Raw genomic sequence first — 25,688 nt, 5'->3', positions numbered from 1 at the left:
TTATGAAATTCTTTAGTTAGCATGTTAGCTAATCCAATAAGGATGCCAGAAAACAACCCACTTTCATTGTTATATCCACTGAGAGTTATTTGTCGTGTGGTTGCCGTGGAGATTTATTGCATCGTCTATGGAAGAGCTTCTTGTCTCATTGATACATGTTACATTTTGTTGTATGTTATTTAAGTTGTTGCCATGCCAACTGTAGTACCATACTGTGACCAGTGACAATTAAATGACAAAGGACAAAAATAAATAAAACTGCACTGCAAAGATTAAGTAAATGATAATTCTTCTTTTGTTTGTAGTTAAAATTATTGAACTCTTTCTAAGTTAAGCAGTGCAGACCTTTTTTATGGGAGCGATAAAACACCAAAGACCAATACAAAAAAAGAAAATTAGGTTTGCATAAAATAAAGGTTTTTGAAAATATTTGTATGCATAAAATTCTGAAGTTAGATTAATGGAAATTTAAAAATCATCTTTCCGTGTATGACTATGTATGTAGTTTTCATACCCCCCAAAAAAATCACGCAAATACACAAAAATACTGGCATTAAAGATACAAAAAAACTACCGTCATATAAAGTGTAGACTGCAAGTTGCACAACAATAAACAAACCACGGTAAAGGTAATAAATGCAACACATAATTAACATTCAAAATGGAAATGAACCCATGTATTGGGTTCATGTGTTTTGCTGAAGAGGCGTGTCCAGTGTGCGAGCAAATTTTGGTCTACATATATAAAAGTGGACTTCATTGTTTCTGTCTGCCTGCCTGACTGCTATTCACCAACTCATTGACGTAAACAGCACAGCACTGCAGCCTGCCAGCACCTCCAAACAACACAGGTAAGCGTTTATAACTTACTATCAATTAATTATGTTTAGGATGGTGAATGACAAGGGTTATTAAAACATAGTCATTTTATACATATAATATGGTTAAAATTACTGAATCGGAGTTGTTTCTGCTTACCTTATTTCTTTACACAAGAGGGTTGAAATATTTGAAAGAGTTGCCTCTGGTACAGCTGACAAGCACTGCAAACTACATTAAACATAAATACAATTAAAATTACATTTGTTTCTGTGTCGTTTAAATAAGTTTGTATGCCAAAAAATTAACTGTTTTACCAATTTAGTTTTTTGGAGCAGGTAAAACAAAAGAAAGTGTAATAATTATATTTGAGCATTTAAAAAACTTTTTTTATTTTTTATTATGATTTTGGGAGTCCCTAGGCTGTTATTTAAGGCCAACTAGTGTAATGTGCTAATCTCTATATTTTGACTTTATACGTGCATACTTGACCCCTAATTCAATTAGTTAGTCACAAGAGCAAACAATGTGCTGAAGTCAGGACACTCAAAATTGTTGACTTGTTGTCACACTCAATGATCCTCTGTGTCATCTGCGTGACCCTCCTGAAGGCATCGTTTGCAACATTTAAACAATTTGTGGAATTAGGCGAGCTCATCTGTAAATCACATGGACGGGACGGCACCTATGTACATTTGAGTCAATTTATTCTTCGGTGGACCTAACAATTTCTGCAATTTTCCCAGGCAGCATGGATGTAAGTAGTCCCCCACATTATCAGATTCAAGCACAGGTAAGAATATTTACTTATTTTCCGCATCTAAATGTTGACGCTTGTGTTGATGTCGCACCGTCAAGTTGGTGTCCTCCATCCTGTCAACCCTCTCTTTGCCTCGCATCTCAATCCTGGCCCCCGACCCTCCACCCTCTCCTCCTCCTTCCCCCCTTCAGCATGCTGATGTTCTGTGTGGCAGCTGCCCGCCTGGTTCTGCCCCACAGACTAGCACCCTTTGGCCTAGCCAGACGCCCGGGACCGCCTTCCCCATGTGGCCTGCGCAGACCACCCAGCAAGTCCAGCAGATCCCGCCCAACCAGCAGGTCCAGCCAACCCAACAGGTAATATGTTGTCGAGTCTATCAAACAAACCCTGGAGAAGGTAAAACAAATTAAAGTGGAAAAACATTAAACAGAGAACCTTGCCTGGACGTATTTGTTGTTTCAGGCCCCCCAACCTGCACCATGCTGGACCGGGCAGCCTAACACTCCCTGCTGGTTGGGGACTCAACCGTTACCGGTCTCTGGGCCCACTCCTCTTCCAGTACCGCCTCAGGTCCTAACACCCTCCCCTGCCCCAACTGCAAACATGGTCCCAACCATGGCTCCGACTCAGAGTCAAATCTGCCACCCTTGTTGGCCGGGCCAGTACCAGCCTGCCCCGCCGGCTCAGCCTCCCCAGCCACCAGTTCAGGCTCAGGTACCTTTTCAGGTCCCGGCTGTGTCTCCAGTTCCTGTCCCAGCACCTGCTCCCATTTCCGCCCCTGCTCATGCTCCAGTTCCGAGCCTCCAGCCATCTTTGCCGGGATGGGTTGCCCATCCTGGTTGGCCTTACAACCCCGGGCAGCCAGGATGGCCAGGACAGAACCCGGCCCTGGTGCCACAACAGTGGCTGCCACCAACATCGGGACCACTAGTAAGTAACAACCAACAAAAACATCACGAGTGTCTTTCATAATAACACTTTTATTCTTGATTCATTTAGAGCGTACCTTACAACCTCAACCTGGCCCGAGGTGTGTATGACAAGATGATGATGACCATCTTGGGCCAGATCAAACCTAATGCTAAAATGTAAGAAGTCCAGAAGAAGATTACTGCAGTTACAGCATTATTGTACTTTCCTCACCTAAGAATTTTCAGGTTGATTTTCAGCTATCATGGCTATCAATATTTCCTTAGGTTCACCATAAATTTCCTGCGAGGCAACGACATCGCCTTCCACATCAATCCTCGCTTCAGCGAGGGGGGCAAGCAGGTGTTGGTGCGTAACCACAAGTTGGGCGAGCGTTGGGGTCCCGAGGAGAGGGACCTGAAGGGACCCTTCCCCTTCGCCCAGGGGAGCCCCTTTGAGGTGAGCGACAGGAAGCGTTGCAACACCCCCACCGCGGACCGCACATGGGTTCCAAAACTAAATTGATGCTACACATGACGCCCTTGACTGACTCCAGGTGGCCTCTCCTCGGGTTGAATGTCAGGCTAACGTTTGGCTGAAAAGGTGGAAAGGGTTGGAAAGGCGTTTGGCAAAGCTGGTCCTAGATCAGGGAAGTGCCGACCCATGGGGAGACTCCTGGAGGTCAGTCGCGGTCTCGTGTTGTTGCTCAATAGTTTCACTAACCAAAACAAAACACTGACGCAATACAATGGAAGCGCCAAAATCAACAACGACAACTTTTTCAATAACCTGATATAGGCCTACGTCCGTTTTTGAGAAAACACTGAAGGCAATCTAGAGTCTTCAACAAAGTAAAATCCCAACTGATCCGCTTCAATGTGCGTTTCAGATGAAGATCTTGTGCACGCAAGACTCATTCCGTGTGGCGGTCAACAACATTCCGTTGTTCGAATTCCGCCACCGCGTTCGCGAGCTCAACCAGATCAACAGAATCAACATCCTGCACGACGTCGTCCTCACTTATGTCAACGTGGAGACGCTTCCGTAGGACCGCCTGCCAAAGTCGTCAATGACATTTTCATAAGTGTGACAATACACGTGCCTTCAATATTAAGTGCACACTAATATTATTAAATATAACATATAATCAGCACTGCTTGGTTTTCAATGTGTGCAATCTACCGTGTGAATTTATTGTATACCTTTTCTATTAACAAATAAATGGCTTCAAACAGAATGTTGACTTTGTAATATCATCACAATTTGTTCCTCATTTCTGTATTTTTGTCTTTATTATGAACAGTCCTCCATCTATCCATTTTTCATTTCAGGTAGAACATACAAACTCCACACAAGGCGGGCATAGCCCGGATTTGAACCCCCAACCTTAGCTTAGAACCATGAGGCAGAAGTGCTGCCATGGTTAAACATACAAGACGATTAAAAGACATTTGACGTAATCTTAAAAATATAATCGAAAACACAAATTATTTATTGTTTTTCTTTTGGGGTTTTTTCCCCCCCAAATTTCCCAAAGCATTTCAATGGGCATTTTTCTACGCACATATTCACTGTTCGCGGACTGACATATTTTGTCTATATTCAAAATGGCATTTTTTTTGTCATAAATCTGTTTAGGAAGTGCATGGTACTTTATGTCCCTCCCAGTTGCGTATGTAGAAAACAGGCAAAAGAGAGCTAAGGCAACAATTGTCTTGTAAATAAGGCCAACTGTTTGAGTGCTATTAAAAAAAAAAAAAAAGCATCCTGGGCTTCCTGTTTCACATCTTGCTGTCCAGCTTCTTCTCAACCGACTTTAGCAGAAGCTCTGCGTATTGTTCTAATAGCGCCAAAGCTTTGTCACCTTCACTTTTGGCGTTGGAGGGCCAGCAGCTCGGCAGCGGGTCCAGCTCAACCTTGGCAGACGTCAACGCTCCGGACAAAACCTTCACCATCTCCCGACGAGCTTCTTCTCCGCACTCCGGAGGGCGTTGGAGAACCTGATGTACACACATGGACAAAATTGAAAGAAAACCCTGCAGAAATAACTTGAACTGGACAAAAGTAATAATAAAAAATTAATGACAATTTACCAATTAAAAATTAATTGTAGTTCGACAGAATTACAAAAAACCCAAAACAAATTAGCATAACAGGTGGGCCAATACGAGGGCTCACATCTTGAAAAATTCTCTCAAGGCACCACCATATGAACACGCACTGACCTCTGCGTACAGCGTGACAGTTCGCCTCAGACTGCAATGAAGCTCATTCGCAGCCTGCTTGCACATGTCCAAAGTAATGGAATTACCTGCAGTGTAAGCACAAGTAAAAATGCAATTTAAAAAAATAAAAAAAGATGATCGTGACACACACATGTTCAAGCCACGTCTGCGCACACTGATGTGAAAAAGTGAAAAATTATCCACAGAGCAATTGGTGCCTGCATTGCAAGTACACTCACCGGCGTGGCACTGACAGGAGGCGACGGGTGACGGAGACACGCAAGCCAGCGGCGGCCAGCGTGAGGCAGAGTGACGACGAAAAGGAAGAGGAGGAGTAGGAGGTAGAAGGAAAGGAAAAGAAGTGGTAGGAAATGAAAGGTCGGTAGGAGGAGGACCACCTGGATGTGGGAGGGGATGTTCCGCCACCAGGGGGAGGGCTTCAGACGGCGGGCCGACATCTTGCTTTCTGGAGGAATATAATGATGCAGGATTAAAAAACAAATTATTGTGGAAACACGGTTGGTGAGGCAATGCCTTCGCAATAGCATTTTGTCATACTCACCTTTCAGACGTGGACACTGTGTTATTCTCTGCTGTACCTTGCAGATGGAAGAAGAACATAGAATTAAAAAACAGGAATAAACAGTGACAATCATGTTATCTTATGCCACATTTACAGAATGGCTCTGTCCCAATTTGTAGTCTATTTTGCACCTCTCCACATTCTCCATGATGTATGCGGAAATATAGTGTAGCTTTACCTGTGTAGGATGTGACATCACAGGTCGGTCCCACAGTGGGCGAAGAAGCTTCAGTTGGACTTCCCGGACAAAAGGAAGTGGCTTTCATTTCCAAGCAGAGGCTGCGTCGAGGGCTAAGAGGCTGCTTGGGCTGTGGGATGCGAGTGCGTGTTGGAGAAACGGAAGCGAGGGGATGCCAAGGTGTCTCTGCGACATCCAGATCCCCCCAGGACCTCCGGGCCTTGGGGAAGGGGGACAGGTCGAGGCCAGGGTGGACGCCCTCGCCCACGGATGACGAGCGGCTGCTTTTGGCTATGGAGCTCGCTGTGGGGCTCATGTAGGAGTGAGGAGACGGCGGTGAGCCCGGCGAGGGTGAGGAGACGCACGAGGATGAGGCCTTGAGAGGGTCTTGGTCCAGGAGGAGATATTGGGGTCTTTTGCACCACTCCCTGTGCTCACTAGAGGGCAGTGGAGAGTGTGGAGCTAGGGGAGGAAGAAATTGAGAAATTAAGAAATTGTGGACATTTCTTGAGGGATTGCAGTGGAAAAGTAACATACAGGTGACGGTGAGGTTCTGGACAGACAGGGACTTATGCAGTCTGGTAGTTCTGTCAGGTAATGAAGGTTTGGATGGCGGTGTGGAGAACCTCCAAATGTGAGACCTTATTGTGGGTTTTTTCTGGGGTCTTGGGATGACTGTGGAAGCTGTGACGATCCTAGTGAGACAAAAAAATGAGCACAAAGCAGTTGCTAAATGCTACTTTTCACGTCGGTGTCTCGTAGCATCTTACCTTGGCCCCTGGGTGGCGCTAGGGGACACAGGACTCTTGTTCTCCGGGGTTCTGCTTTGCCCGTTTTCCATCAAGGGGCGCACTTTGGACACAGGGGGCTTGTGGGAGAAGCTGCCGTCTGTTTCCTTTGCCTGTACTTTGGAAAACAGAGAACCTCCCCTGCACACATCCAAATCAAGTGGAATGTGAAGGAAAATAATGGTGCTGGCTTTTTCACTTTTGACAAATTTATGACACGTACCGGTTGTGATGTCCTCTGGCTAGGAAGCGTGAGGACATGCTGAGCCTCGGGGCTCTGCTCGGCTCGACTGCAAATTGCACGACAACTTAATCACACAATGTGCGACAGAAAATACATAAAATAATCACTGAGATCGTTCTACCTGCGCTGCAGGTGTCCCCCAGTGTCTCAAAGTTCTTCCTGAGGAAATCTTCTCTTCCGGCCTTGTCCACAATGGCCACGTTAGCCTTTGCTAACGTTTCTTCTTCCTCCTCATCGTCCGAGCTGTCCAAGCTAAGGGAGGTGTTGTCTGCGGACTCTGTTGCAATATCAATATTTCAATATATATCAATATTTACCATGATTTTACACAGGCCTTACCATCTAGGATGCCATCAGGACTGGTTCCTCGGCTGTCGTAGCCCATCGAGCAGGCGCTGTCCGGGCTGTAGCTGTCCTGGCTCTGGTTGAGCACCTGACACTTCCTGTGAAGCGAATCCGTCACAGTTTTATCACTGAAGGGAAAGGATGAAAAAACTGTAAGACTGAAAAAACTGTGAGATACTGTACAAAGATGATTGTACCTATCTTGTAGAGCTCCATTATCTTCGTTGTTCTCCCGCCTCAGCCCCACCCTCTCAGAACTCTCCACCCCTTCAGATGACAGCCAATCACAGGGCACGATGGGCTGATGTAAGAGGTTCTTGTTGGGACTGTCCGAGGTCATGGCAGGCTCATGGAGGTTGGGCGTGCTGCTGCGTGCATCAGTGTTGGTATCTTCGTTGGGAGTGAAGGTGTCCAGCTGCCTAAGGTCCAACATGGACTTGACCTTCTGCTCCAGAGAGCCCCTACGACGAGACCAGCGACGGCGAGGACGGCGACTGACAACCGGTGGGGGTACGGCAGGCTGGAAACAGCATGGAGGGAACGATGACTTCAACTTTAAAGCAAGCCAAACATGTCATTCTTATTACAATCTGAAATATAGCTAAAATGTCTGCCACTTACTTTTGTTCGCTCCCAGTCAGGTGCATCTTCCGAGGCGCCAGCATCTTCTTCTCCGTGGCTACTGTCGGTGGACGTGTTGTTGCTGGAGTCGTCGGAGTCTCGGTGGGCGGCGCCATCCTCGTCATCTCGCTCACTGTCTGAGGAGAGGCCCACCAAAGCGGGAGCGCTGTGTGCCTCTCGCCTGCTGTTAATTGTCACGAATGAAATCAACAAAATAGTTTTCCGGAAGGAGGCAGGCCAAGGAGAATGCAGGTGTCACCTGAAGGCGGAGCTCTTGAAAGGCTGTTGGAGCTGAAAGAGCTTCTGTCGCATGCTGATGGTCAACTCTGGAGTCAGACGCCATACAAATATGCAACTATGTCGTGGAAACAAGCACAATGCATTAGTGGATGTCATTGTATAACCTGCTGTGTCCCATGTGGACTGAAATGAAGTCCTCACCTGTCCCCTGACACGCTGATCAAATGCTTGCAATCGTTGGTAAACCTCAAACTGGTCACAATTTCTGAAACACACAACAGAGAGGCTGCTTATCTTCAGCTATTTGCGCGTGTGTGTGTGTGTGTGTGTGTGTGTGTGTGTGTGTGTGTATTTATTACCAGAATGCCCAAACATTGTGGCGACACACTCTCCGGTATGAAAGTCAAAGATGCTGATGTTTTTGTTGGAGCAGCTGGCAGCCACATACTGACCCGACGGATCAATCTGAACCTGAAAAACACACGCAATTTAATTAGGCACAGGTAAGTCAATGACCAGCAGCCCTACTCACCCTGAGCAGGCTGCCGTCGTCACGGAGTGATCCCTTGTACAGTTTCTTCTGCTTGCCATTGTTGACGTTAAAAATCCTGTTGATGCGACAATACAAGGCATTGAAGTTTCCAGGTGCCACTTTGAATGAGATACACACACACACACACACACCTGATGCAGCGGTCCTGGCAGCCCACCGCCGCATGCTTGCAGCTGGGGTCCACGGCCATGTCGTACAGTGTGGTTTTTCTCACAGTGTGGTGAGAACGCCTGAACTCTGTTCCGCTGTCGCTCTGAAATGTAAATTATAAGATGCAGGGGGAAAAAAGTAGTACAGTATGCTTTTAATTTCCATTCATGTCATATAAAAGACAAGAGTCATTTTGCCAGTAATTTTACAGTGCTTGTTTGCCTCCCTTGTGATTTTAATGAGGAGCTCTTATGTCTGTTGACAAATGTTCAAGACAGTGCTGGCACTCATTAAGCGTGCTGTGTGATTATAAGGATGCTGGCTTAGGCTGTGCGGAGAGCTCTATAAATCTTAGTGGCGACTAACAAGCGGTTGTTTAGCACGCTCCATAAAAGTTAACGTTCACACAGTCTGCAAAGAATGAATGAATGTGAAGAAAAATGGACCCTGATTGGAAAGGGCTTGCTGCTCGACACGTTATGCTAAGCTACTTACAACAGATTTAAGACCCCCTGCAGGTGAGGCACGTGTATGTGTTTGCGTGTACTTACCGTGTGAGCGGTGCGGAAGTAGATGCTTTTATCTGCCCCGCAACTGATCAACCTCACTTTACCATCAACGGCTGTTAAGTGAAAATGGGACAAAAAAATTTAAATGTAGTAATTATTGGAGTTAATTCTCCTGTCCACGTGTCCCAATACTTTTGCTCATAAAGTAAGAGTAGGGCCCACACAGTCAATAGCCATGTATTATTTAAAGAGGCTGTACGCAAGTGAACAAGAAGGTCTCCGGTGACTCACCGGCAAAGCGTACGGCCGTGATGGAGGACGAGTGCTCATCCAGCGTTTGCACGAGGCCGTAGTCGGCTGCGGCGTTCAGGACGTGAATCAGACGATCTCTGCTTGCCGTGGCTAGAAACTGCAGACCTACATGGGACCCACTTGATTTAATATGATGCATGAGTCAGCTTATTTGTGTATCAGGGAGGGAAGCAGATAGCTGACCTGTTTTTGGTTTGCTGTACTCCAAGCAGAGGATTTCGGCATCGTGAGCTTCCACTTTAAGAATCTCCTCCATGCTGCTGAGGTTGTGGATTCTGAACAGCAAACACAAAACCAGACTTTATCGACTGTATCGGCATTGAAATGAATCCATTTCAGAAACATTTTTGTAATTGCACCTGAGCATTCCATTGCGATCTCCGGACGCCAAATGTTTTCCATCCGGGCTGAGGCAGATGGTGCGGACCACCGCCCTGCTTTCCGCTGGTGGTCCGTCCGGGTTGGTCAGATTTTCTGCTTCCTGCAAGGCGGCCATGCTTGCGCTCGTGTAGATGATCTTGAGGAGGTCCTGTGACCGCAACAACATTTTTTTTAATCACTGTATTTATTGTATCTGTGTTTGATTTTGGTATAGTCAAACTGACGGAGCTGAGGATGTTCCGAGAATGAACACGGCTGCGCTCGTCTACATGCCAAAGTCTGATGGTGCTGTCGGATGAGCAGCTGAGGAACGTGCCAGGCCACAGACTAGCAGCCGTCTCCCCAGGAATATCCGGAAACATCTGAGAAGAATTAGCTCAGAATATGATCATGTGAACACGGTAGAACACAGGTAGTATCCACGGTATTATTGCAGATACATTTGTTCCCTTTCTATAAATATATATTTTTATAAACAATTTCTTAACAAATAAGGATTTATTTTCCTTTTTCTTCCTGACAGAATGCAGGTTTGCTTACCTCCAGGTCCCAGACACAAGCTGCGTGGAAGAGGGCCGAGTGGACCTTAGCCACACGTGTGAGGTCAGCGACGTCCCAAACGAACACGCTGTGATCGGCGTACACGCAGCTTAGCCAGCGGCTGACGGGGTCATAGGTTACGGCCATAGCGTCCGGGTATCGGGCGTCTGTCCGGCTGCAAAGTAAATGACTGGAAGGAGAGACAGACAGGAAGACAGTTGAAGTGCATTAGACACACAACTCCTCTTTACAGACGTCCTTACCTGGCCTGAGTGACGGACGCGACGTCAACTCCGAGGGGGTGTGGCCGAGGCAGCGTGCAGACAAAACGCAGGTCGAGTGGGCTGAAGACTCGCACAGTTCCGTCAGCGCAGCTGCAGAAGATCCGGTCCCAGGACAGAGACAGTGACTGGGCCACACTGGTCTGAACAACACCAGAAGAAGGAAAGACTGTGTAAAATGCGTACTACACTTGCAAAAATATTTTTTTTACCTGCAGGTCCACCCACTTATCCAGCATCCTGTTGCCGTTAAACTCGCACAGAAGGCCGGAGTAGGTGACGCAGAAGGTAGAGTCGGATTTTTGACCTCGTCCGCAGGCTACGTCGCAGAAGAAGTTGTTCCTCAGCTCGCCCAGAAGACCCGAACGGCCCAGCAGAGGCACCGGGGTGCTGGCCTAAAACAAGACCAGCTCATGATTTGCCTCATTACCTTCCAAATGCACCCTAACATGTAATTTATAGCCAACACAAAATAATGTGTGTTGGTGAATAAATGTCCAGGTCAAGCGAACCATGCTAGCGTTCAGGTTGTTTATGGATGAGAAATATGGATTAATGTAGAATTAAAATGAGTACCTTGCTAGCCTTGCAGTGGTCCAGATACCAAAACTTGACATGTCGGTTGCCCACAGTGACAAAGTAGGAGCTGTCCTCAGCGAAGGATACGCCCGTTACCTTGCTGGACACCTTGTTGGCAGCGACGACGACGTCCTTCTGCGATAAAAACACCAGCGTATGACGAACTCAGTACTAATACGGTATAAAATCACGTCATCATATACTTACTTTCCAAGCCCAGACGTTGACCATCATGTCATGCTGGTTGCCCACGCTGACAATATGCTTGCCATCGGGCGAGAACGCCACACAGGAAACACCGTATTCGTGCTTTTGGAGCTCAGACACCTGCCGGTGCTCTGACACGTCCCACAGTCGCACGGCAGGAAGGTGGCCGCTCTGTGGAAGGAATCGGTCGGAATTTTGAATGCTTTTTTTTTTTTTTAAGGCAAACCTGTATTTTTTTTTTTTTTTTTTTAAACTACAGTGGTGTTATCTAAGTAGCTCCACTCCAGCGTGCAAGTAAACATAATGGAGACCGTGGTGTTCTATTCTGAGGTTTCAATGTCAAGGGTGGTTGTAGAGATTATCTTCTGGCTGCACACAGTTACACGACTGTAACCCTCTCCCATCTCTCTCTGTAAGAGATCACTGAGCTATTTCCACCGCCTATCGCTTTAAGTCAAGGTCAAAGCTAATAGTTGACAGAGGTCATCCAGCATGGAGAACACCAGAAGAATTGGCTTGCATACAAAGGTGATGCAATCCCAGCGACATTGCGCTAGGCTAATGCTTCCTGTTTTGAGACAACTAAAGTATGATTGAAAACGAACTATATGATGAAATATAGACTGTATATAATAATAAAATGAACTCAAGTAGAATTAAAAGCAACTAAATGATGGTTAAAAAGGTCTAAAGCATGATTAACACTTAAAATGACCTTAATTATGTTTGCTGTGCTGTGGCAAGAAATGTCCTGAAATCTGAACTAATCAGTAATCCGCAATGCAAAACAATGAGTAAGCCTTGCAACTATGCAAATGACTACATAATGCTTCTATGTTCTCTGATTGCCCCAACTAAACAAAATGCAATGGAATAATACTTGCTATTGAACTTTGCTCTGCTCTCATGACAACCAGCATACATTCGTCCACCTCCACAGCTTTTATTGGCCGGTTGGGACAGATTACCAGAAGCGATAGATGACAATCGGCGATCCTCAAACGGGCCATTAGGAACACAGAATCCTTAATTGACCGGCTGTGCATGAGCACCTAAATCCTTCAGGGATTTTCTCAATGCAAACAACAGCATTAATGTTATTTGACGTGTTGCTGTGGTTATATAAGCGCATTTCGAAATATTGTTTTTATAAATGGGTTGATTGTAAGATGAGTGAATAATTGACATTTTTCATGAACGCTTGTTTATATGCCGCCTGGAACTAGTCCAGGTCGTACCCTGCCTCTCATCCTCAAATCAGCTAGAATAGACTCCGGGGATGTTCCATTAGTGTGCAAATGAGATGACATGCATCTCACCTCGCCTGTGACCAGGTATTTGCCATCGTGTGAGAAGGACAGAGCCGTGATGGTCTTCCTGCAGAGGAATATGAGATGTATCCATCATGTGATGACTTGACACTGTCACCATTTGAAATCAAAACGAGCTCAACCTTGACGTGTTGATGAGGTGCTGCTGTCTGCTCTTTCTCGGGTTCAGCAATACCACAACACATCTACACACATAACCAGTCAGTACATGCAAAATAAAATCCAAAGAAAGTGGTTTGAGTTGAAAAATGTTTTTTTTTTCCCCTCACCCTGCAGGATAAGCAACTAATCCAGTTTTGGGGTCACAAGCCAGGCAGCTGTTCCCCAAAGCGGTGATGCCCAAAACCTTTTCCAACGTTACCTGCAAAAAAAAATAAACATTACATTTTATAAACACATGACCATAAATGTTAAACATCACCCTTGCAAGAAACAGTAAACCTAAATGTTTACATGCCTTGCTGGCCAGGTTGTCCCCACGGTCCTTCCCAAGTTTGCCTGACGGCGAGCTCAGCAGCTTCCTGATGCGGCTCTTGAATGTCAGCCCATCGGCAGGCATGGTGTCCCCTCGGATGGTCGCCGCTGCAAAACGATCAGTTCAACATTTCCTTTCCAGACTGCGAGAAAGGAGCGTCTCACAAAGTGGGACAGCCTTCCTGCTGGCGGGACATGTGGAGGCTTAATCTCCTGAGGGCGGTTTAGCCGGAGGCCCGCATGTCGCCTCGGCCCCAGGCATCCAGCCTCGTGATTACATCAATGGTGGCATTTGTGCCTAATTAATTGACTTGATTGGATTAAAGGTACAGACCAGGAAAAAAGAGAGGAGGAGGATGTTAGTTAGGCACTATTTTAACATACAGACAGTATACTTCAAATTAATCAACAGCAAGCATGCGAATTATAGAAATTCAGCCCCCAAAGCTGGTTTTCCTAAAAATTAAAAAAAATTAAAAATATTCAGTCAAAAAATAAATTACATAACTTGACAGTTTTAGGTTCAAATTAACAGCAAAGTAGAGTAAAAACAATACAAGATTAAATTCATTCACATTAGTCCTTTTAATACTTACAAAACATGGTAGATAACAGTTTGCAGTCAACTAATTGAAACCCTTTACCATCAAAGATAAAGTGCTCTTGAGAAAAAAAAAAATGATTTCCACAGGCCAACAGAACAAAAAAAAAAGGCTTTTAAATACCTTCTCATAATAGTGTGTGTTAAAATGCAATGATTTACATAGCCTTTTGATTCAAGAACAAAGACACACAAAAAAAATTACAAGCGGTGGTGGAAGTCGTGACAAATGAATCTACATTCAGCAGGTCAATTAATGCTCTCCGGTGTCTACATACCCAAAAAAACTGATTGAGACCAGTTAGCAACATTGAGTATTCATACATAACCGCAAATCAAGGGAAAAAAATTTCAAGTTAGAAACATGCCATATGTGGGGAGGGAGGTGGGGAGACAAATTAATGGTTGGGTCTTGATAGTTTTCCATTTTGGCATCATCCAAGCACACACATTTCATAGAAATACTTAACATTTTTTGGAGTAATGAATTATGTGGTCGATTTTTTTTTTTCTTTCTGCGAGCTAAAAATATTTGAGTAGTTTCACACACAGTACATCACTGCTCACTTAAGATGGGAAGAAACCAAATTGAGCAGTTTTGCCCTCACGTGTGGGCAAGTAGATTGACTCCATTTTGCATTGATGTCTGCTGATGACAAAACAAGTTGATATTTATGTTTAAATTTGATTGTTTGAAAAGACCCAAATTGTTTTCCAATTTAGAGTATTATTTTTAAAAATCCCTATCTTTTGAAATGTACTGAAAATGTCCCTCCTTTTGCAACCCTGACACACAAAAAATAGACAAAACACGGGCACATCAGGTGTGGTTCCACAGCAACGCGGCCTGAGGTCCTCGTCAAACGTTCTTATTAGTCAGAGTCGGAATCGGGGTCCAGCTCCATCTCTATGTCTATCCAAGACTGCCGCTTGGCACTGGGGAAGTCCTTACCCAAGGAGCCTCGCGTGCGCGGCCGCGATCCCCCATAACCAACAGCATCCTCAGAGGTCGCTGCCCTATGACCAACAACATCCCCCAAGGTTGCTACGGGCTCGCTCTTGCGAGGCCGCCCTCTCCTGCGTTGAGCCGGCTGTTTCTTACGGCTGTTCGGGATGAACATTATGTCCTTCTCTGGTTTTGTTTTACTTTTCAGGATCCTTTGGGTTTTTCGAGGTCTGCCTCTAGGCCGCCGCGTTGGTAATGGACTCGAATTGGAGAGTGGTGTCATCTGTTCCCTGGAATACACTGTCAGTTTTTGAACGGGACTGTCCTGGTCCGCGTCTGTAGGTGATGCTCGGTCCAGGGAGTCGGTTAAGTCAGTGTTAGAAGAGTTGGTAGACGTAACGTCTGCGTCCTGTTTGGGTTTCATGAGCATGAGCGTGTAGATGCCTTGAGCTGCTGGTGCAAGAAGCGAGCACATCATTGGAACAGAAATGCATGGTTGGTCATAGACGTGTGAACTTACCAGGTTTCATGGACGAAGGCAGGATGAGTCTGCCTGTCTTGGAGCGAATTAGAGGGATGGCAAATTGTTGTGCGGGTGGAGGAGTCTTGTTGCATTTGTTGGGTTGAGCGGGAGGCGTTTTATTGTGTTGGACAGGCTTTTGGGGAGCGGGAGATGGAAGTGACGGTGCTTCAAGCTGGTGTGTTGGGTCTACAGGTGGCGGCGTTGGTGGAAGGAGCTGAGGCTCTGGTGTCGGGGCTAAGACTGGGGAAGGCGGACTGGTGGTGGTGGCGTCTTTGGCAGGCTCCTCTTTTGATTGGTACAGACGCATGAAGAAAGGCTTTGCTTTGGAGCTGCCTTTGTCCTTCAAGCTACTGAAAACCATGCTCAAATTGCGTTTGATCAGGTCTTCAGGCTTACCTAAAAACAAAAACAAAGACTTCAGCTTTTTACATTTTTGGTTTGTTTGCTTGTTTTGTTTTTAACTTTGCAATGCAATAGGAGCAGCACACACCAGACAAGGAAGACAATTTCTTCACGTGACGCGCCTGGATCTGGGCCAGCTTCTTCTTCCTCTCCAGCAGGCCGTCAGAGAAGAACTTCAGCATTTGGATTTCTCTCAAAGCCTAAGAGTCACACATAAGTAACGAGCTTAAAATAAATTGTCAAAATACTGCCACAATTTAATGAGACATTTTCAGTACACACACCCACGTCCTAAGTAACAAACGCCATAACACCAACCAGTGAGAGAAGGTGCAGTCTGGAACCTCCATCTTGGCCGAGGACATTCTGCAGCTCGTCAAAAAGCGCACGGTGCTCTATGCGCCGTTGCTTCTCGATGACGGAGTGGTTCCTGCGCTTCTTCGTTCTGGGCTCATTGGGGTTGTCCGTGCACAGTACAGGTGGCTTGTATTGGGCCACTAGCTGTTTGGAGTCCTCAATGCTCTCAATGTCTATGATGGAGTCCACCTGCACGCAAGATGGGGCACTTTCTTTTCAAAAAGTTTTGGGAGGTGGTGGGGGGGCAGGACACACACGTTTGTTAAGCTTGTTTTAAAGGTTTTACTCACGTCACTGTCTGCGCTATCAGTCATACTGGATTCGCAATCTGACGAAGAACTCAGGTGCTCTTCTTTTATCGCCTGGGTTCCATTAATGGCCGCCGCCATTACAGAGCCATTAGACGTCCCCTCCTGAGCAGCTGGACTTTTGGGTTCGTTTGGACCTGCTGGCTTTGGTAAACGAATGAGGCTAAAACCCCCTGGTAAATTGACGCTGGAAAGATTTTTGTCCTTCTCGCCCGGATATGATGGTGGGCAGATTCTGAAGGTGTAGGTGCCGCTCTGGCTCAAAAAGCTGGGCGTCTTCAGCGAGGGCGACACAGTGAGTGAGACTGGCGAGCGGGGTGTCCGCTGGAAAGGGTTGATGGCGGCGAGGGGGGCCAATTGCCTCGATGGTGGACTTTCGGGTTCTTTTTTCACACACGGTTGCTTTAACAGTTGAACTGAGGGGAGAACAATTAGGAATTAAACAGATAAATTTAAGGCGGCATTCATAATTCCTTCTATTCATTTTCAATTGGCAGTCAAAAAGTAAGACACTGATTTCTTAATTCAATGTTGTTTTTTTTACTTTTTTCGATTTTGATTGCCAATTGAAAATTTACAGAACAAATCATACAAAGATTTTTGATACATTAAAAAAATGAACATACAAAGCCGAGGATGGGTCTGGACATCATTGATGCTCTTTGCTGACATGACCAAGGGTAGCAGTCTGCCAGTAGCCATCGAGTTTTGACAAGCAGGTTTTGCAGTCTCTAAGTTTTGATTGGCAGGCTTTTCGTTAACTTTGAGCACGCTGGTGGCAGTGGCGGTCTGGTCCACCCTGCGAGTAAGGTCTGCACGCAGCTGCAGCCTACCCGTGGCGTATGCTGCTAGTCGATTGGCTGGGTGGAGTGCACCCATGCTGCCTAGCAACAGGTTAACATAATTGTAGCTTTTGCCATTCACCTGTTTACGGAAAACGAAAAACACATCAGAAAACCAAAACAACCTGACAGATATTTGATCTAAATATTCCACAAAAACATGGCCCAAAAATGTAATTAATCCTTATGGTAATGAAGTTCGAAAATATCATGGACAAATTTAAATGGAATGTATTTTGCGTAAAATATAATCCAAAATATTATGAATATAAAATGAAAAACAAAAAGGAAAAAAAACAAATCTCACCAGTAACATACATGTTCCCGAGTCTAACCTGTATGAGTTCGGAGGCTTGTTGGCCGACTGGTTTGGTTCTGGCCACCATCAGTCCAGCGGGCAACACGCCAGCCAGGAAGGGCTTGACTTCTGAGTGCTGCACGGACTGCTCGGGGTCTTCTCCAGTCTTATTGTAGCTATGCTCCTCGATTCCATCGCGAACTTTTGACGATCGACTAACACGTACCTGGAGGACACATAATGTCATTTCCTATCCTACACCACAGACTGGTCACATAGCAGGTTGTGTTTTCCCGTCTCTGGGTACAACCATTAAAACCGACGTGGAGGCCGATCCATAAGTCTTTCGTCTGACAAAACATACTATATCATATCGCAGTTATTTATGCAACTTTGCTCCTGCTATTTGGGATCTTAGTAAATCAGGCACATAAAACTCACTCTATAGGTTAGGTGGGACCCACTGGGCTTTTGGATAAAGATCTTGGTGACAGGATGGATGAGATACGGTCCGATGCTGAAGGGCTCGGACAGTTTATCCTGATGAAGGCGCCTGCACAAAGTCTCCAAGATCATTTCTCGGTCTTCCTCCCAGTTACATACTGATTGGATCTCAATTTGTTTTTTAGCCATCTTCTCTTTGGATACCAAGTTTTCTGCAAAGGAAACACAGGACTTATTGTCAACTCATAAGCATGTCAAATTATAATCAGGCGACATCGTAATGGTTCTTACCTTGCGCTTTGGGCTCACTGGTGGGCCGACTCCGCTTGATGGAGTTGGTGGCCAGGGATGGTATGTAATCAAGTTTGTTTTGAGACGGTGGCTTGGTGTTGAAGGCGCGAACCCGCGCGCACGTCAGGAAGCTATCCAAGTACTTGTACACAGGATCCTTCTCCTCTTCTTGAATCTGCAATTGCAGATTCATGTTTCTCATTTACAGGAAACTTCCATTTATTCATCATTTTTCTATCTATCTATTCATTGATACCTGTTGGCTGGGAGGTGCCTTATACGGTTGGAGAGGCGCCTTATATGGCTCGAGAGGCTTTGCAGGGGGCACACATTGGCTTTTGGGTTGAAAGAGGGGATCTTGATCTGTGTCTAAACAATTGCGATTCCACAATTTTTTGGTCTTCGCGGTGGAACACTGCTTATACACCAGAGCGGTGCCTGCTGGCAGAAAACACAAGGGGATTTTTTTTTAAATATATTTTTTAATATTTGAGGCTTTTTTGAAATATTTGAAAATCTTACCAGCGGTCGCTTCATCTTGCAACAGACCATCCTGTGTCGTCTGCTTGGAGCACGTACAGCCAAACATGCAGGCGGGCTGGCGGCAGTGGAGCGGCCCCACGACAGGATAAAGAAGGCTGAAGCACACGCAGCCTAGTCGGCAGAACTCTTGTCCGCATTTCGTTCTTGCAGTCTTCCTGGCTGAATGCGGGGGGTATTTCTCAGTCTGCTGTTGCAGCTTCTGATTAAAAAGCAGGAGGAAAACAAGATTTGAAGGTCTTTCCTGGTGAAAATGCTTGAACTCCATAGGACTAATTCTGTTTATTATCATGTATTGTATATCATATATGGTACCTCTTTGGTTAGCATCACAGCTAACGAGATTGAGACCCTTTCGGAGGTCAGTTGAGTTCGTGAGCAACCCTGGCTGACCACGTCATCTTCCATCTCAAACAGTTTTTGCTGGGCGACTGATGATATCAGCTGAGAAGTCTGCGCCGGTCTGACCGCACGGGGATAGGAAAATGTCCCATTACAAAAAACATGGTTTATTGTATTGATTTTCACCATTCACCTTTCATTATAGTCTATCAAGACTTGACCAGTGCTAATAAGGAGAAGCTTACTTCTCACAAAATGACTTTTACAAAAGGAAACCGCTATCAAGTTGTTACCTGTGTGGACGAGAAGCGCTACTGGAAGCGGCCGTGGTCGCCAGGTGTGGAGGCGGCGATTTCAATGCAGCATAGAGCAGCGGCTTAAAGGAGAGCGGGCAGGGCCTGTTGTTGATGTCAGCAATGGTGGTCTTGCGGTGCTTGAGGGCACTGTCCAGCGTCTTTACGTAGCTGGCGCTCTTGGATGGCAGCCGGTAGGCCACGGGGGCCTCGGGGCCGGCGGAGAAGGCGGCGGCGCGCTCGCTGATCTGCTGGGCCTCGCTCTCCAGGTACGCGTCCAGCATGTTGCTGCAGAAGGCCGACATGTTCTTCTGGGAGCCTGGAATAAAAGAAATTAAATGACAATGAGTTCACATTTGCAAGCCAGTAACTCGCTCAGAAGACGATAGAAGCCGCCTCACCATCGCTTGGCTGCTTGCTATGAACAAACTTGTTTTTCCAACCCTTTATTTTGGTCATGTCACTTGTTTTTCCTGTTCGGGAGATGAAAGCCAATCCCTCACCTGCAAGGCAAACACTCTGCATTTAGCTCTCGATGTCACAAGGTTGCATAAACTACAAGGGCAGGGAAATTTATTTAGTAGCTTGTAGTTCAAAGCGTGTCCCTTCCACTAAAAAAATAGAAATAAAATAATAAAACGCTGCAAACAAAAAGGAAGCTAGTTTACAAAACCACAGTCAGTGTTGCCAATTTAGCAATGGGTGTGTTAGCTGGGGTGAGTGCCGACTTACTGTCATGATCCTGCGCTGGGAGGTTGAGGGGTGGCAGTGGCAGGCGAACCCCCAAGTAGAGCAGGTCAATGGGCATGCTGGGATCCAGAGAGCTCAACTTCAAGCCCACTGAAACAGAACACAATCAAGGTTAGATTTTATTCTGATTATGTCACTGTAATTGTCCATGTGCATCCGCTCACCTTCCTGCAGGACAGGGTGGATCACCTGTCTGTACTTGGCCACTTTGAGGTCCTCTAGTAAGATGGCCTCCAGGCGAACAATCTTCTCCTCAGTTGTCTCTGCAGTCGCCTCCTCTGTAATATGTCAAATGATTAGACTTGCGAGGTGACAAACAAATTGTTAGAACAGCTGTAAAACAACACTTTTGTACCAGTTTCCATTGGTTGCGCGGGAGTCATCAAGGAGGAGTCGGGCGAGACCGGCGGAGACTTATAGGATGGCTCGGCTCGGATGTGACTCTCCAGAGCTTCCTGTGACATGGAAAAGATGAGTTTAAAGGTATATGGACATGACTATAGACCACACTCAAGGACACATCTGGTATAATGCAATGTTTTTTTTTTTTGTTGGTTTTTTTACACACATACACAAATGTGATCTCGGTTTACAAATTACCCATTTCACACAATGAATTCAGTTTTAGCATGGCCTCAAAATGCTCGGTTTAATTTTTTTTTTTTATACCCTGGCTCTGTCATGTATTTGAACTATTTTTGTTTGTTGCTCTAACGTAACTCTCAATGTGATTTCTAAAAAGTGAAAATGAAAGTGAAATATATCATTTATATGGTACTTTTATGAAGTCGAAGTCAAAGTCTGCTTTATTGTCAATTTCTTCACATGCCAAGACACACAAAGAAATCGAAATTACGTTCCCACTATCCCACGGTGACAAGACATAGTACACAATATACATCCAAGTAAACACAAAAAATAAAAAGAAGGCACAAACAATGAATAAATAAGAGTGATGAATAAATGATAACTAAACACCCAGATGCTTAACAAAAGGCGCTCACAAAACATAAAAGTGCAAAAACTAAACAAAGGCACAGGTCCCAACCAGACAGTGTTAGTGTTAACCACTACAGTAGACGTGAAACTTTGCGTAGGTTTCACGTTTGGAGCATTAGTTGATGACAGTCAAAGAGAACCTTTGTGGTCTAACGTTTCCTTGTGAATCACCTTCCCTTTCTTGCATTTACCATGCAGTCTTCCCCTCATGTGACTACACAGCCTTGTTTATGTTTACCATGGATACCGTGAGCCCAAAATGGCTGCCACATTTCACAATGCAAGGTTATATTGCCTATATTAAATCTGAATTTATTTTTGACACAAATATTTATAGTAGAGTAATGTCTATTTTTGTAATGTATTAATGCATGTTCACATTCTATAACTGATAACTCTCTTCCAATTAAAACAAAAAAATACATTGTTTGTATTATATAGTACACAAAACTGATGACTGGAAAAATGGGAGATTGTGCAGTTAAATACTATTCTGAATCTGTTATTACTCTTATTACATTTGATTATGTTTTGGAAATGAAACATTTAAAAAAAAAAAAAAAAAATTGAATGAAAGTAGTATTTACCCTGGTGGCGAATGAAACAAAGGTGAGGCCCTCGACTTCATCCAATTCAGATTCAGCAGAGACACTCGCTGCCGCAGACAACGACGCCGCCAGATTCAATCTTCCCTTCAATCTGCTCCAGCGGCCGTTCCTTTTGCTGTGGCACCTACCAAAGGTTCTCGGGACCGACGCCACAGATACTGTTGGGGTTTTGATGAGCGGCCGCTTGCTGGGCGACTCGTCGTAATCGATGTCACCATTTTGCTCAGTGTGGTCGTAAGACGAGTCAGGGCTGTAAAATTAGAAAAACACAAATCGATCCAGTAAGTAATTGGTGATAGTGTTTAGCACACACCTTCAAAGAAACAAACTTAATGCTTGAATTTTTTCCGGAACCTTCAACAAATGTATGGATTATCTATTACATTGTAGTAGCTTAATCTTGCTCCTTGGCCAAAGGTAAATGTTTTCAAAGGTTTCCCAAAACTACCTTTCGTCCAGAGGTTTGCTTCCTGGTTGCTCCTCATGTGGTCCCATGTTACCCCGGAGCATCTCCATTGAGACGCTGCGCAAGCGGGGTTCGTCCCGGTCATCCCTGAAGCCCTTGGCGAAAGGATTGTGGTTTATCTTCAGCTGTGTGACGAGAAAATTCTGGTAGGTGGTCACCGCCATGAATTCTGTCTGCGGGAAGGTGAACGTCAAGCTTTCCGGTCCCATGACCAGTGGTGGTGTGATGTCATCATTGAGCAGGGGGATGACGTGGAGTTGGGGGATGTAGCGATGCATTGACGTGAGGACAATGTGGCCCTCCAGGTCTTTGGGGTTGTTGGTCACTTTCAGTTTGTAGAAGGACAGCATGCAGCCCATCAGGTCTGAGCCGCGGCACGGCGAGTAGTGGTGGGAAAAGGCCCGTACCAGAACCTGGGTCTGATACTCTGCCGGCCCCACCACCTCCCACTTGGGCGAGTTCCAGCGATACTTGTACTTATCCGACGGTACAATGGAGAGCATTAGGCTGTAGTGCCGCTCCGGGTCCAGTCCGGTCAGGCGATAGCGGCAGTACGGGAACATGCGGCGGCCCGGCTTGGTGAGGATCATCTCCGTGCCGCAGTTGTGGAACTGCTTCCACACGCGGTCGTTCTCCAGCGTCACGCTCACGCCTTTGCACGTCAGCGTGTTAGGGTACTCATTGCCCGCGTTCGGGTTCCCAAAATCCACTACCGCCGATTTCATGATGCTCGCAGCATATGCCGGAGAGTCCGATGCTGACACAATGTGCGAACCGGCTGGGCTCGTCCCAGAAATGGTGGGTAGCGCCACGGCGGGCTTTGCTGGACTGGCCTCAGCGGGGGAGTGGAGGGCTGTCACACCGTCGCCGTTACTCGCCATAGAGATGCCGCTGGTGGGAGAAGGAGGCGTGGAGGAAGGGACGGCGGTGACGGGATCTGAAGTGGGGACGCTAGCCGTGGGTCCCTCCTCAACATCCTGGTCCTCCATTGTTGTGGGTTGAGGCTGTGTCGCGGGCATTACTGATGGCTCACTTCATCCTATTAGAAAATAACATACAGATTAGGGCAGAAACATGACCAGTCATGCTCCCTGCTTTCACACTCTGTTCCCAGCCCATTTGCCTGAAATTAAAGTTTTGATTTCGTTTTGATGTAAAATATGAGTGCATGGAATCGAAATGAATCATTTAACTTTGATTACATCTTTGAAGGAAACGCCACATTTACAGTCACCTCACTGAATTGTAACACTTAAACTTGTCAAATTGTATTACAATCCATGTATCAAAATACTGGATGTACCGAGTGGTTTTATATTTACAGTTTTCCTTTCATTCCTTTTATGAAATGAATGAAAATTCATAGGTCCATATTGCTGTGTAGAATCTTTGCATCTCCAAGGCCATCCCTTTCGAGTTTGCCGAGCCATTTACAAGGCATTTTCAACACTTTAGATAGGTCAGTAATTTGTAGAAATATCATACTATTGTGACCTGGTTTATCAGATTCCCCCCCACAAATCACTCACCACTAACAATGTATTCCTAATTTATTACTCACTACGTGTATAAAAACGTGGGAGTATCCATGTGAAAACAGTTTAACAGAATGTATTAATTGTTGCAAGACCATTTATTTTTCCTTTACATGACATTTAAAATTAGAACTCTTAATATAGGCAACTTTAATGATTTTTAAAGGGTGGTGGAGGTTGCGGTGCCAAAATGTCAAAGAGTAGTTAAGAGTACGAGTCCAGAAAAATAACAATACATAGGCAGCATTGTTTGTTACGAGTTTAAGAGAATAGGTTCATAACCTTTGACAATCTTTCGCAAATGACAATATTTGAGAACGTGAGCAGGTTTAACACATTACTGCCTCACACCCAACTTTATAAACACCGGTGACACACAACCATAGGACGTCACGCATGAGTGTTGTAAAACGTTTTGGTCGCTTCTTGTTCGGTCCGACACTAACGAAAGTGGACTTTGACTTTCCCGCTGCAAGTGGGACATCGTCGGCGTGACCGACCAATGGCAGCTCGGTGTCTCCGCGTGGAGGACATGGCTGATCAAGGATCCCGTGCTCTTGCAACTCGGAATAAATCAAATAAAAACGCCACCACGTTTATATCACGTTGCCGTGTGGAATTAAAAACGATATTAAATTCAATTAACGTCGGGTTTAGTGGGATGGGGGAGGACAGGTCGACAACGCCATAAAGCTACACACAACAACACACAGAGGTGTTAATCGCTATCAAAAGGCACGTCGCCACGATGTGTACTCCGTCAAATGCTGTCTTATATCGGCTTGAATGTTAGTCATGTCGAAAAGACGCGCTAAATGATGAAATACTGAGTGGGAAACAAGAGAGAGGGGTATAGAGAGAGGGGGCTTAGGCAGGCCGCCACTCACCAACTTGGAAAAGTTGCAGTTTCCTCAAACGCCTCACCTCGCCGCTCCGGCAGGGCCGCCTCGTGCGTGGCCTCGGTGGCGGCCGTGTAAACCAATGTGTGGTGTCGGAGGGAGGACACAAACACTCCTAAACTGTTGCTCCGTCGAGGCAAAGTGGCAAATAATGGAGGCCGGAGGAAGCCACGCCAAAAGATCTTTCTCGCCCTCTTGCATCGATCGACCCAGCGCGCGTACACGCCGACGAGCCAAGAAGGCGCATGCACAGTATCCCCCCTCCTTCTGCTTACCCCATCCCCCGGCCTTCTCCTCCACCAATCGCGTGATCCTCGCTTAGACAGCGTGAGGAAAGCGGGATCTTTTTTTCTTTCTTCCGCCTTTCGATGTAAATAAACAACAAAAACTCTGAGAAGTTGTCGACAAAATGTTTACCGAGACTTATTTGTCGTCGCGGTGGTTACCTACCTGTTCGGACTTGGCGACGCACGTACATATGCGCTCACAACAAACGTTGGGAAGTGAAGCTGTGACGTCACACATTGGCGCCACGGCTCCCCGGTAGCCAATGAATACGCTTCTTCTTCTTCACCCGAACTCAACCGAAGTCGTTAAAATGTTAAACCTGAACGTTTTTTAATACAATAGAGAATAAAAATGGTGATATACCCGACAGAAATTGTGTGCGGTACAAAATGAGCCTTTCGGCAAGAGGCGACTTTTCGCGATTTAAATAAGGCGAAGGTGGTTCGCCATTGGTCGAGTGACTTGGTTGAGACAAAATGGCGGCTGTCGTACACAGTAGACTACAATATGCAAAAAGTGTCAACATGCTGCGATAATACATTTTTTTTGACAACAAAAAAGCAACCGCTCAATTGTTCCAACACTTAAAAAATTCAAGAGTCGACTAATCTTCTCACTTTTCAAAATCAATGTTTTTGTGGCTTTGTTTTGATAAAATGGCAAACTGTGTCAATAAATTTTGGGACCAGTTTCATATAACAAAATAAAATAAGCATTTGTACTCTAACCAATATTTTTGAGGAAGAACTATGCGGTCAGTACAGTTAACACTTGTTTTTTGAGCATTAACTTATCATTACAATTTTAAAATGACTGATGATCATTTAAATCAATGAAAATTTAATGTGATCTGTGAAGTAAACATGTACAATTGAACTCTATGAACTTTGATGGAGGCACATTTAATTGTTGCAATTGTAAAATAAA

General features: G+C 45.5%; 3 protein-coding genes and 1 long non-coding RNA gene across 16 annotated transcripts; 2 read left to right on the top strand and 2 right to left on the bottom strand.

The window, feature by feature from the left end:
* Positions 1-750: 750 nt before the first annotated feature.
* On the top strand, positions 751-3,725 carry LOC119118164 (galectin-3-like). Of its 7 annotated transcripts, XM_037244962.1 has the most exons (8): positions 771-851; positions 1,566-1,576; positions 1,678-1,935; positions 2,042-2,509; positions 2,579-2,667; positions 2,776-2,947; positions 3,045-3,169; positions 3,378-3,519. In XM_037244962.1, exons 2-8 carry the CDS (start codon positions 1,571-1,573, stop codon positions 3,379-3,381), a joined length of 1,122 nt encoding a protein of 373 aa, XP_037100857.1. In that variant the 5' UTR covers positions 771-851; positions 1,566-1,570; the 3' UTR covers positions 3,382-3,519. The 7 variants fall into 7 exon arrangements, with proteins under 7 accessions (XP_037100858.1, XP_037100859.1, XP_037100857.1 ...); XM_037244963.1 differs by lacking the exon at positions 3,045-3,169 and having other exon boundaries at positions 751-851; positions 1,566-1,612; positions 1,771-1,935; positions 3,378-3,725; XM_037244964.1 differs by lacking the exon at positions 3,045-3,169 and having other exon boundaries at positions 753-851; positions 1,566-1,612; positions 1,819-1,935; positions 3,378-3,725.
* Positions 3,719-11,306, bottom strand: LOC119118163 (mitogen-activated protein kinase-binding protein 1-like). Of its 3 annotated transcripts, none has more exons than XM_037244959.1 (27): positions 11,225-11,306; positions 11,015-11,152; positions 10,651-10,833; positions 10,421-10,581; positions 10,158-10,347; positions 9,842-9,979; positions 9,596-9,765; positions 9,420-9,511; positions 9,216-9,341; positions 8,967-9,037; positions 8,397-8,518; positions 8,245-8,320; positions 8,072-8,183; positions 7,914-7,977; positions 7,732-7,827; positions 7,473-7,656; positions 7,049-7,371; positions 6,846-6,979; positions 6,628-6,783; positions 6,486-6,552; positions 6,245-6,403; positions 6,012-6,169; positions 5,475-5,936; positions 5,276-5,312; positions 5,112-5,179; positions 4,714-4,799; positions 3,719-4,488 (listed from the first exon to the last, which is right to left on the bottom strand). In XM_037244959.1, the coding sequence occupies exons 1-27, from the start codon at positions 11,249-11,251 to the stop codon at positions 4,270-4,272; spliced, it is 3,819 nt and encodes a 1,272-aa protein (XP_037100854.1). In that variant the 5' UTR covers positions 11,252-11,306; the 3' UTR covers positions 3,719-4,269. The 3 variants fall into 3 exon arrangements, with proteins under 3 accessions (XP_037100854.1, XP_037100853.1, XP_037100855.1); XM_037244958.1 differs by having other exon boundaries at positions 4,953-5,179; positions 7,473-7,653; XM_037244960.1 differs by lacking the exons at positions 10,421-10,581; positions 10,651-10,833; positions 11,015-11,152; positions 11,225-11,306 and having other exon boundaries at positions 4,953-5,179; positions 10,158-10,392.
* LOC119118166 lies at positions 10,492-10,949 on the top strand. The gene is made up of 2 exons (XR_005096661.1): positions 10,492-10,579; positions 10,657-10,949. It is a non-coding gene; the product is annotated as an uncharacterized LOC119118166 (long non-coding RNA).
* A 2,289-nt stretch (positions 11,307-13,595) lies between the features above and the next one.
* magl (MAX dimerization protein MGA-like) lies at positions 13,596-24,966 on the bottom strand. Of its 5 annotated transcripts, none has more exons than XM_037244758.1 (20): positions 24,924-24,966; positions 22,022-23,078; positions 21,553-21,823; positions 20,322-20,421; positions 20,131-20,244; positions 19,949-20,056; positions 19,618-19,719; positions 19,217-19,535; positions 18,897-19,044; positions 18,564-18,783; positions 18,298-18,482; positions 18,042-18,216; positions 17,748-17,962; positions 17,344-17,532; positions 16,793-17,090; positions 16,149-16,582; positions 15,820-16,047; positions 15,590-15,701; positions 15,097-15,495; positions 13,596-15,029 (listed from the first exon to the last, which is right to left on the bottom strand). In XM_037244758.1, exons 2-20 carry the CDS (start codon positions 23,056-23,058, stop codon positions 14,503-14,505), a joined length of 5,181 nt encoding a protein of 1,726 aa, XP_037100653.1. In that variant the 5' UTR covers positions 23,059-23,078; positions 24,924-24,966; the 3' UTR covers positions 13,596-14,502. The 5 variants fall into 5 exon arrangements, with proteins under 5 accessions (XP_037100653.1, XP_037100656.1, XP_037100652.1 ...); XM_037244761.1 differs by lacking the exon at positions 24,924-24,966 and adding an exon at positions 24,462-24,901 and having other exon boundaries at positions 18,298-18,479; XM_037244757.1 differs by lacking the exon at positions 24,924-24,966 and adding an exon at positions 24,499-24,901.
* Between the last annotated feature and the right edge of the window lie 722 nt (positions 24,967-25,688).

Source organism: Syngnathus acus, chromosome 24 (genome assembly GCF_901709675.1).
Source record: "Syngnathus acus chromosome 24, fSynAcu1.2, whole genome shotgun sequence".
NCBI lineage: Eukaryota > Metazoa > Chordata > Actinopteri > Syngnathiformes > Syngnathidae > Syngnathus > Syngnathus acus.
Note: the sequence above shows the minus strand (reverse complement) of the source record. Positions and strands in the feature narration are given on the sequence as shown.

Bases quoted from the DNA above. Each gene is read 5' to 3' on its own strand.
- magl (XM_037244758.1), bottom strand. From the start codon at position 23,058: ATGCCCGCGACACAGCCTCAACCCACAACAATGGAGGACCAGGATGTT. The intron at 21,824-22,021 runs GTAGTTTTGGGA...CTAATTTTACAG, and splicing joins AGCAAACCTCTGGACGAAAG to CCCTGACTCGTCTTACGACC. The intron at 19,720-19,948 runs GTAAGTCGGCAC...TTTGCCTTGCAG, and splicing joins CCCAGCGCAGGATCATGACA to GTGAGGGATTGGCTTTCATC.
- LOC119118164 (XM_037244961.1), top strand. The intron at 2,510-2,578 runs GTAAGTAACAAC...TGATTCATTTAG, and splicing joins CACCAACATCGGGACCACTA to AGCGTACCTTACAACCTCAA. The intron at 2,948-3,377 runs GTGAGCGACAGG...TGTGCGTTTCAG, and splicing joins CCCAGGGGAGCCCCTTTGAG to ATGAAGATCTTGTGCACGCA.
- LOC119118163 (XM_037244958.1), bottom strand. From the start codon at position 11,251: ATGATGGTCAACGTCTGGGCTTGGAAA. The intron at 6,404-6,485 runs GTACGTGTCATA...GGATGTGTGCAG, and splicing joins GCCAGAGGACATCACAACCG to GGGAGGTTCTCTGTTTTCCA. The intron at 4,489-4,713 runs GTCAGTGCGTGT...TGTGTACATCAG, and splicing joins CTGTCACGCTGTACGCAGAG to GTTCTCCAACGCCCTCCGGA.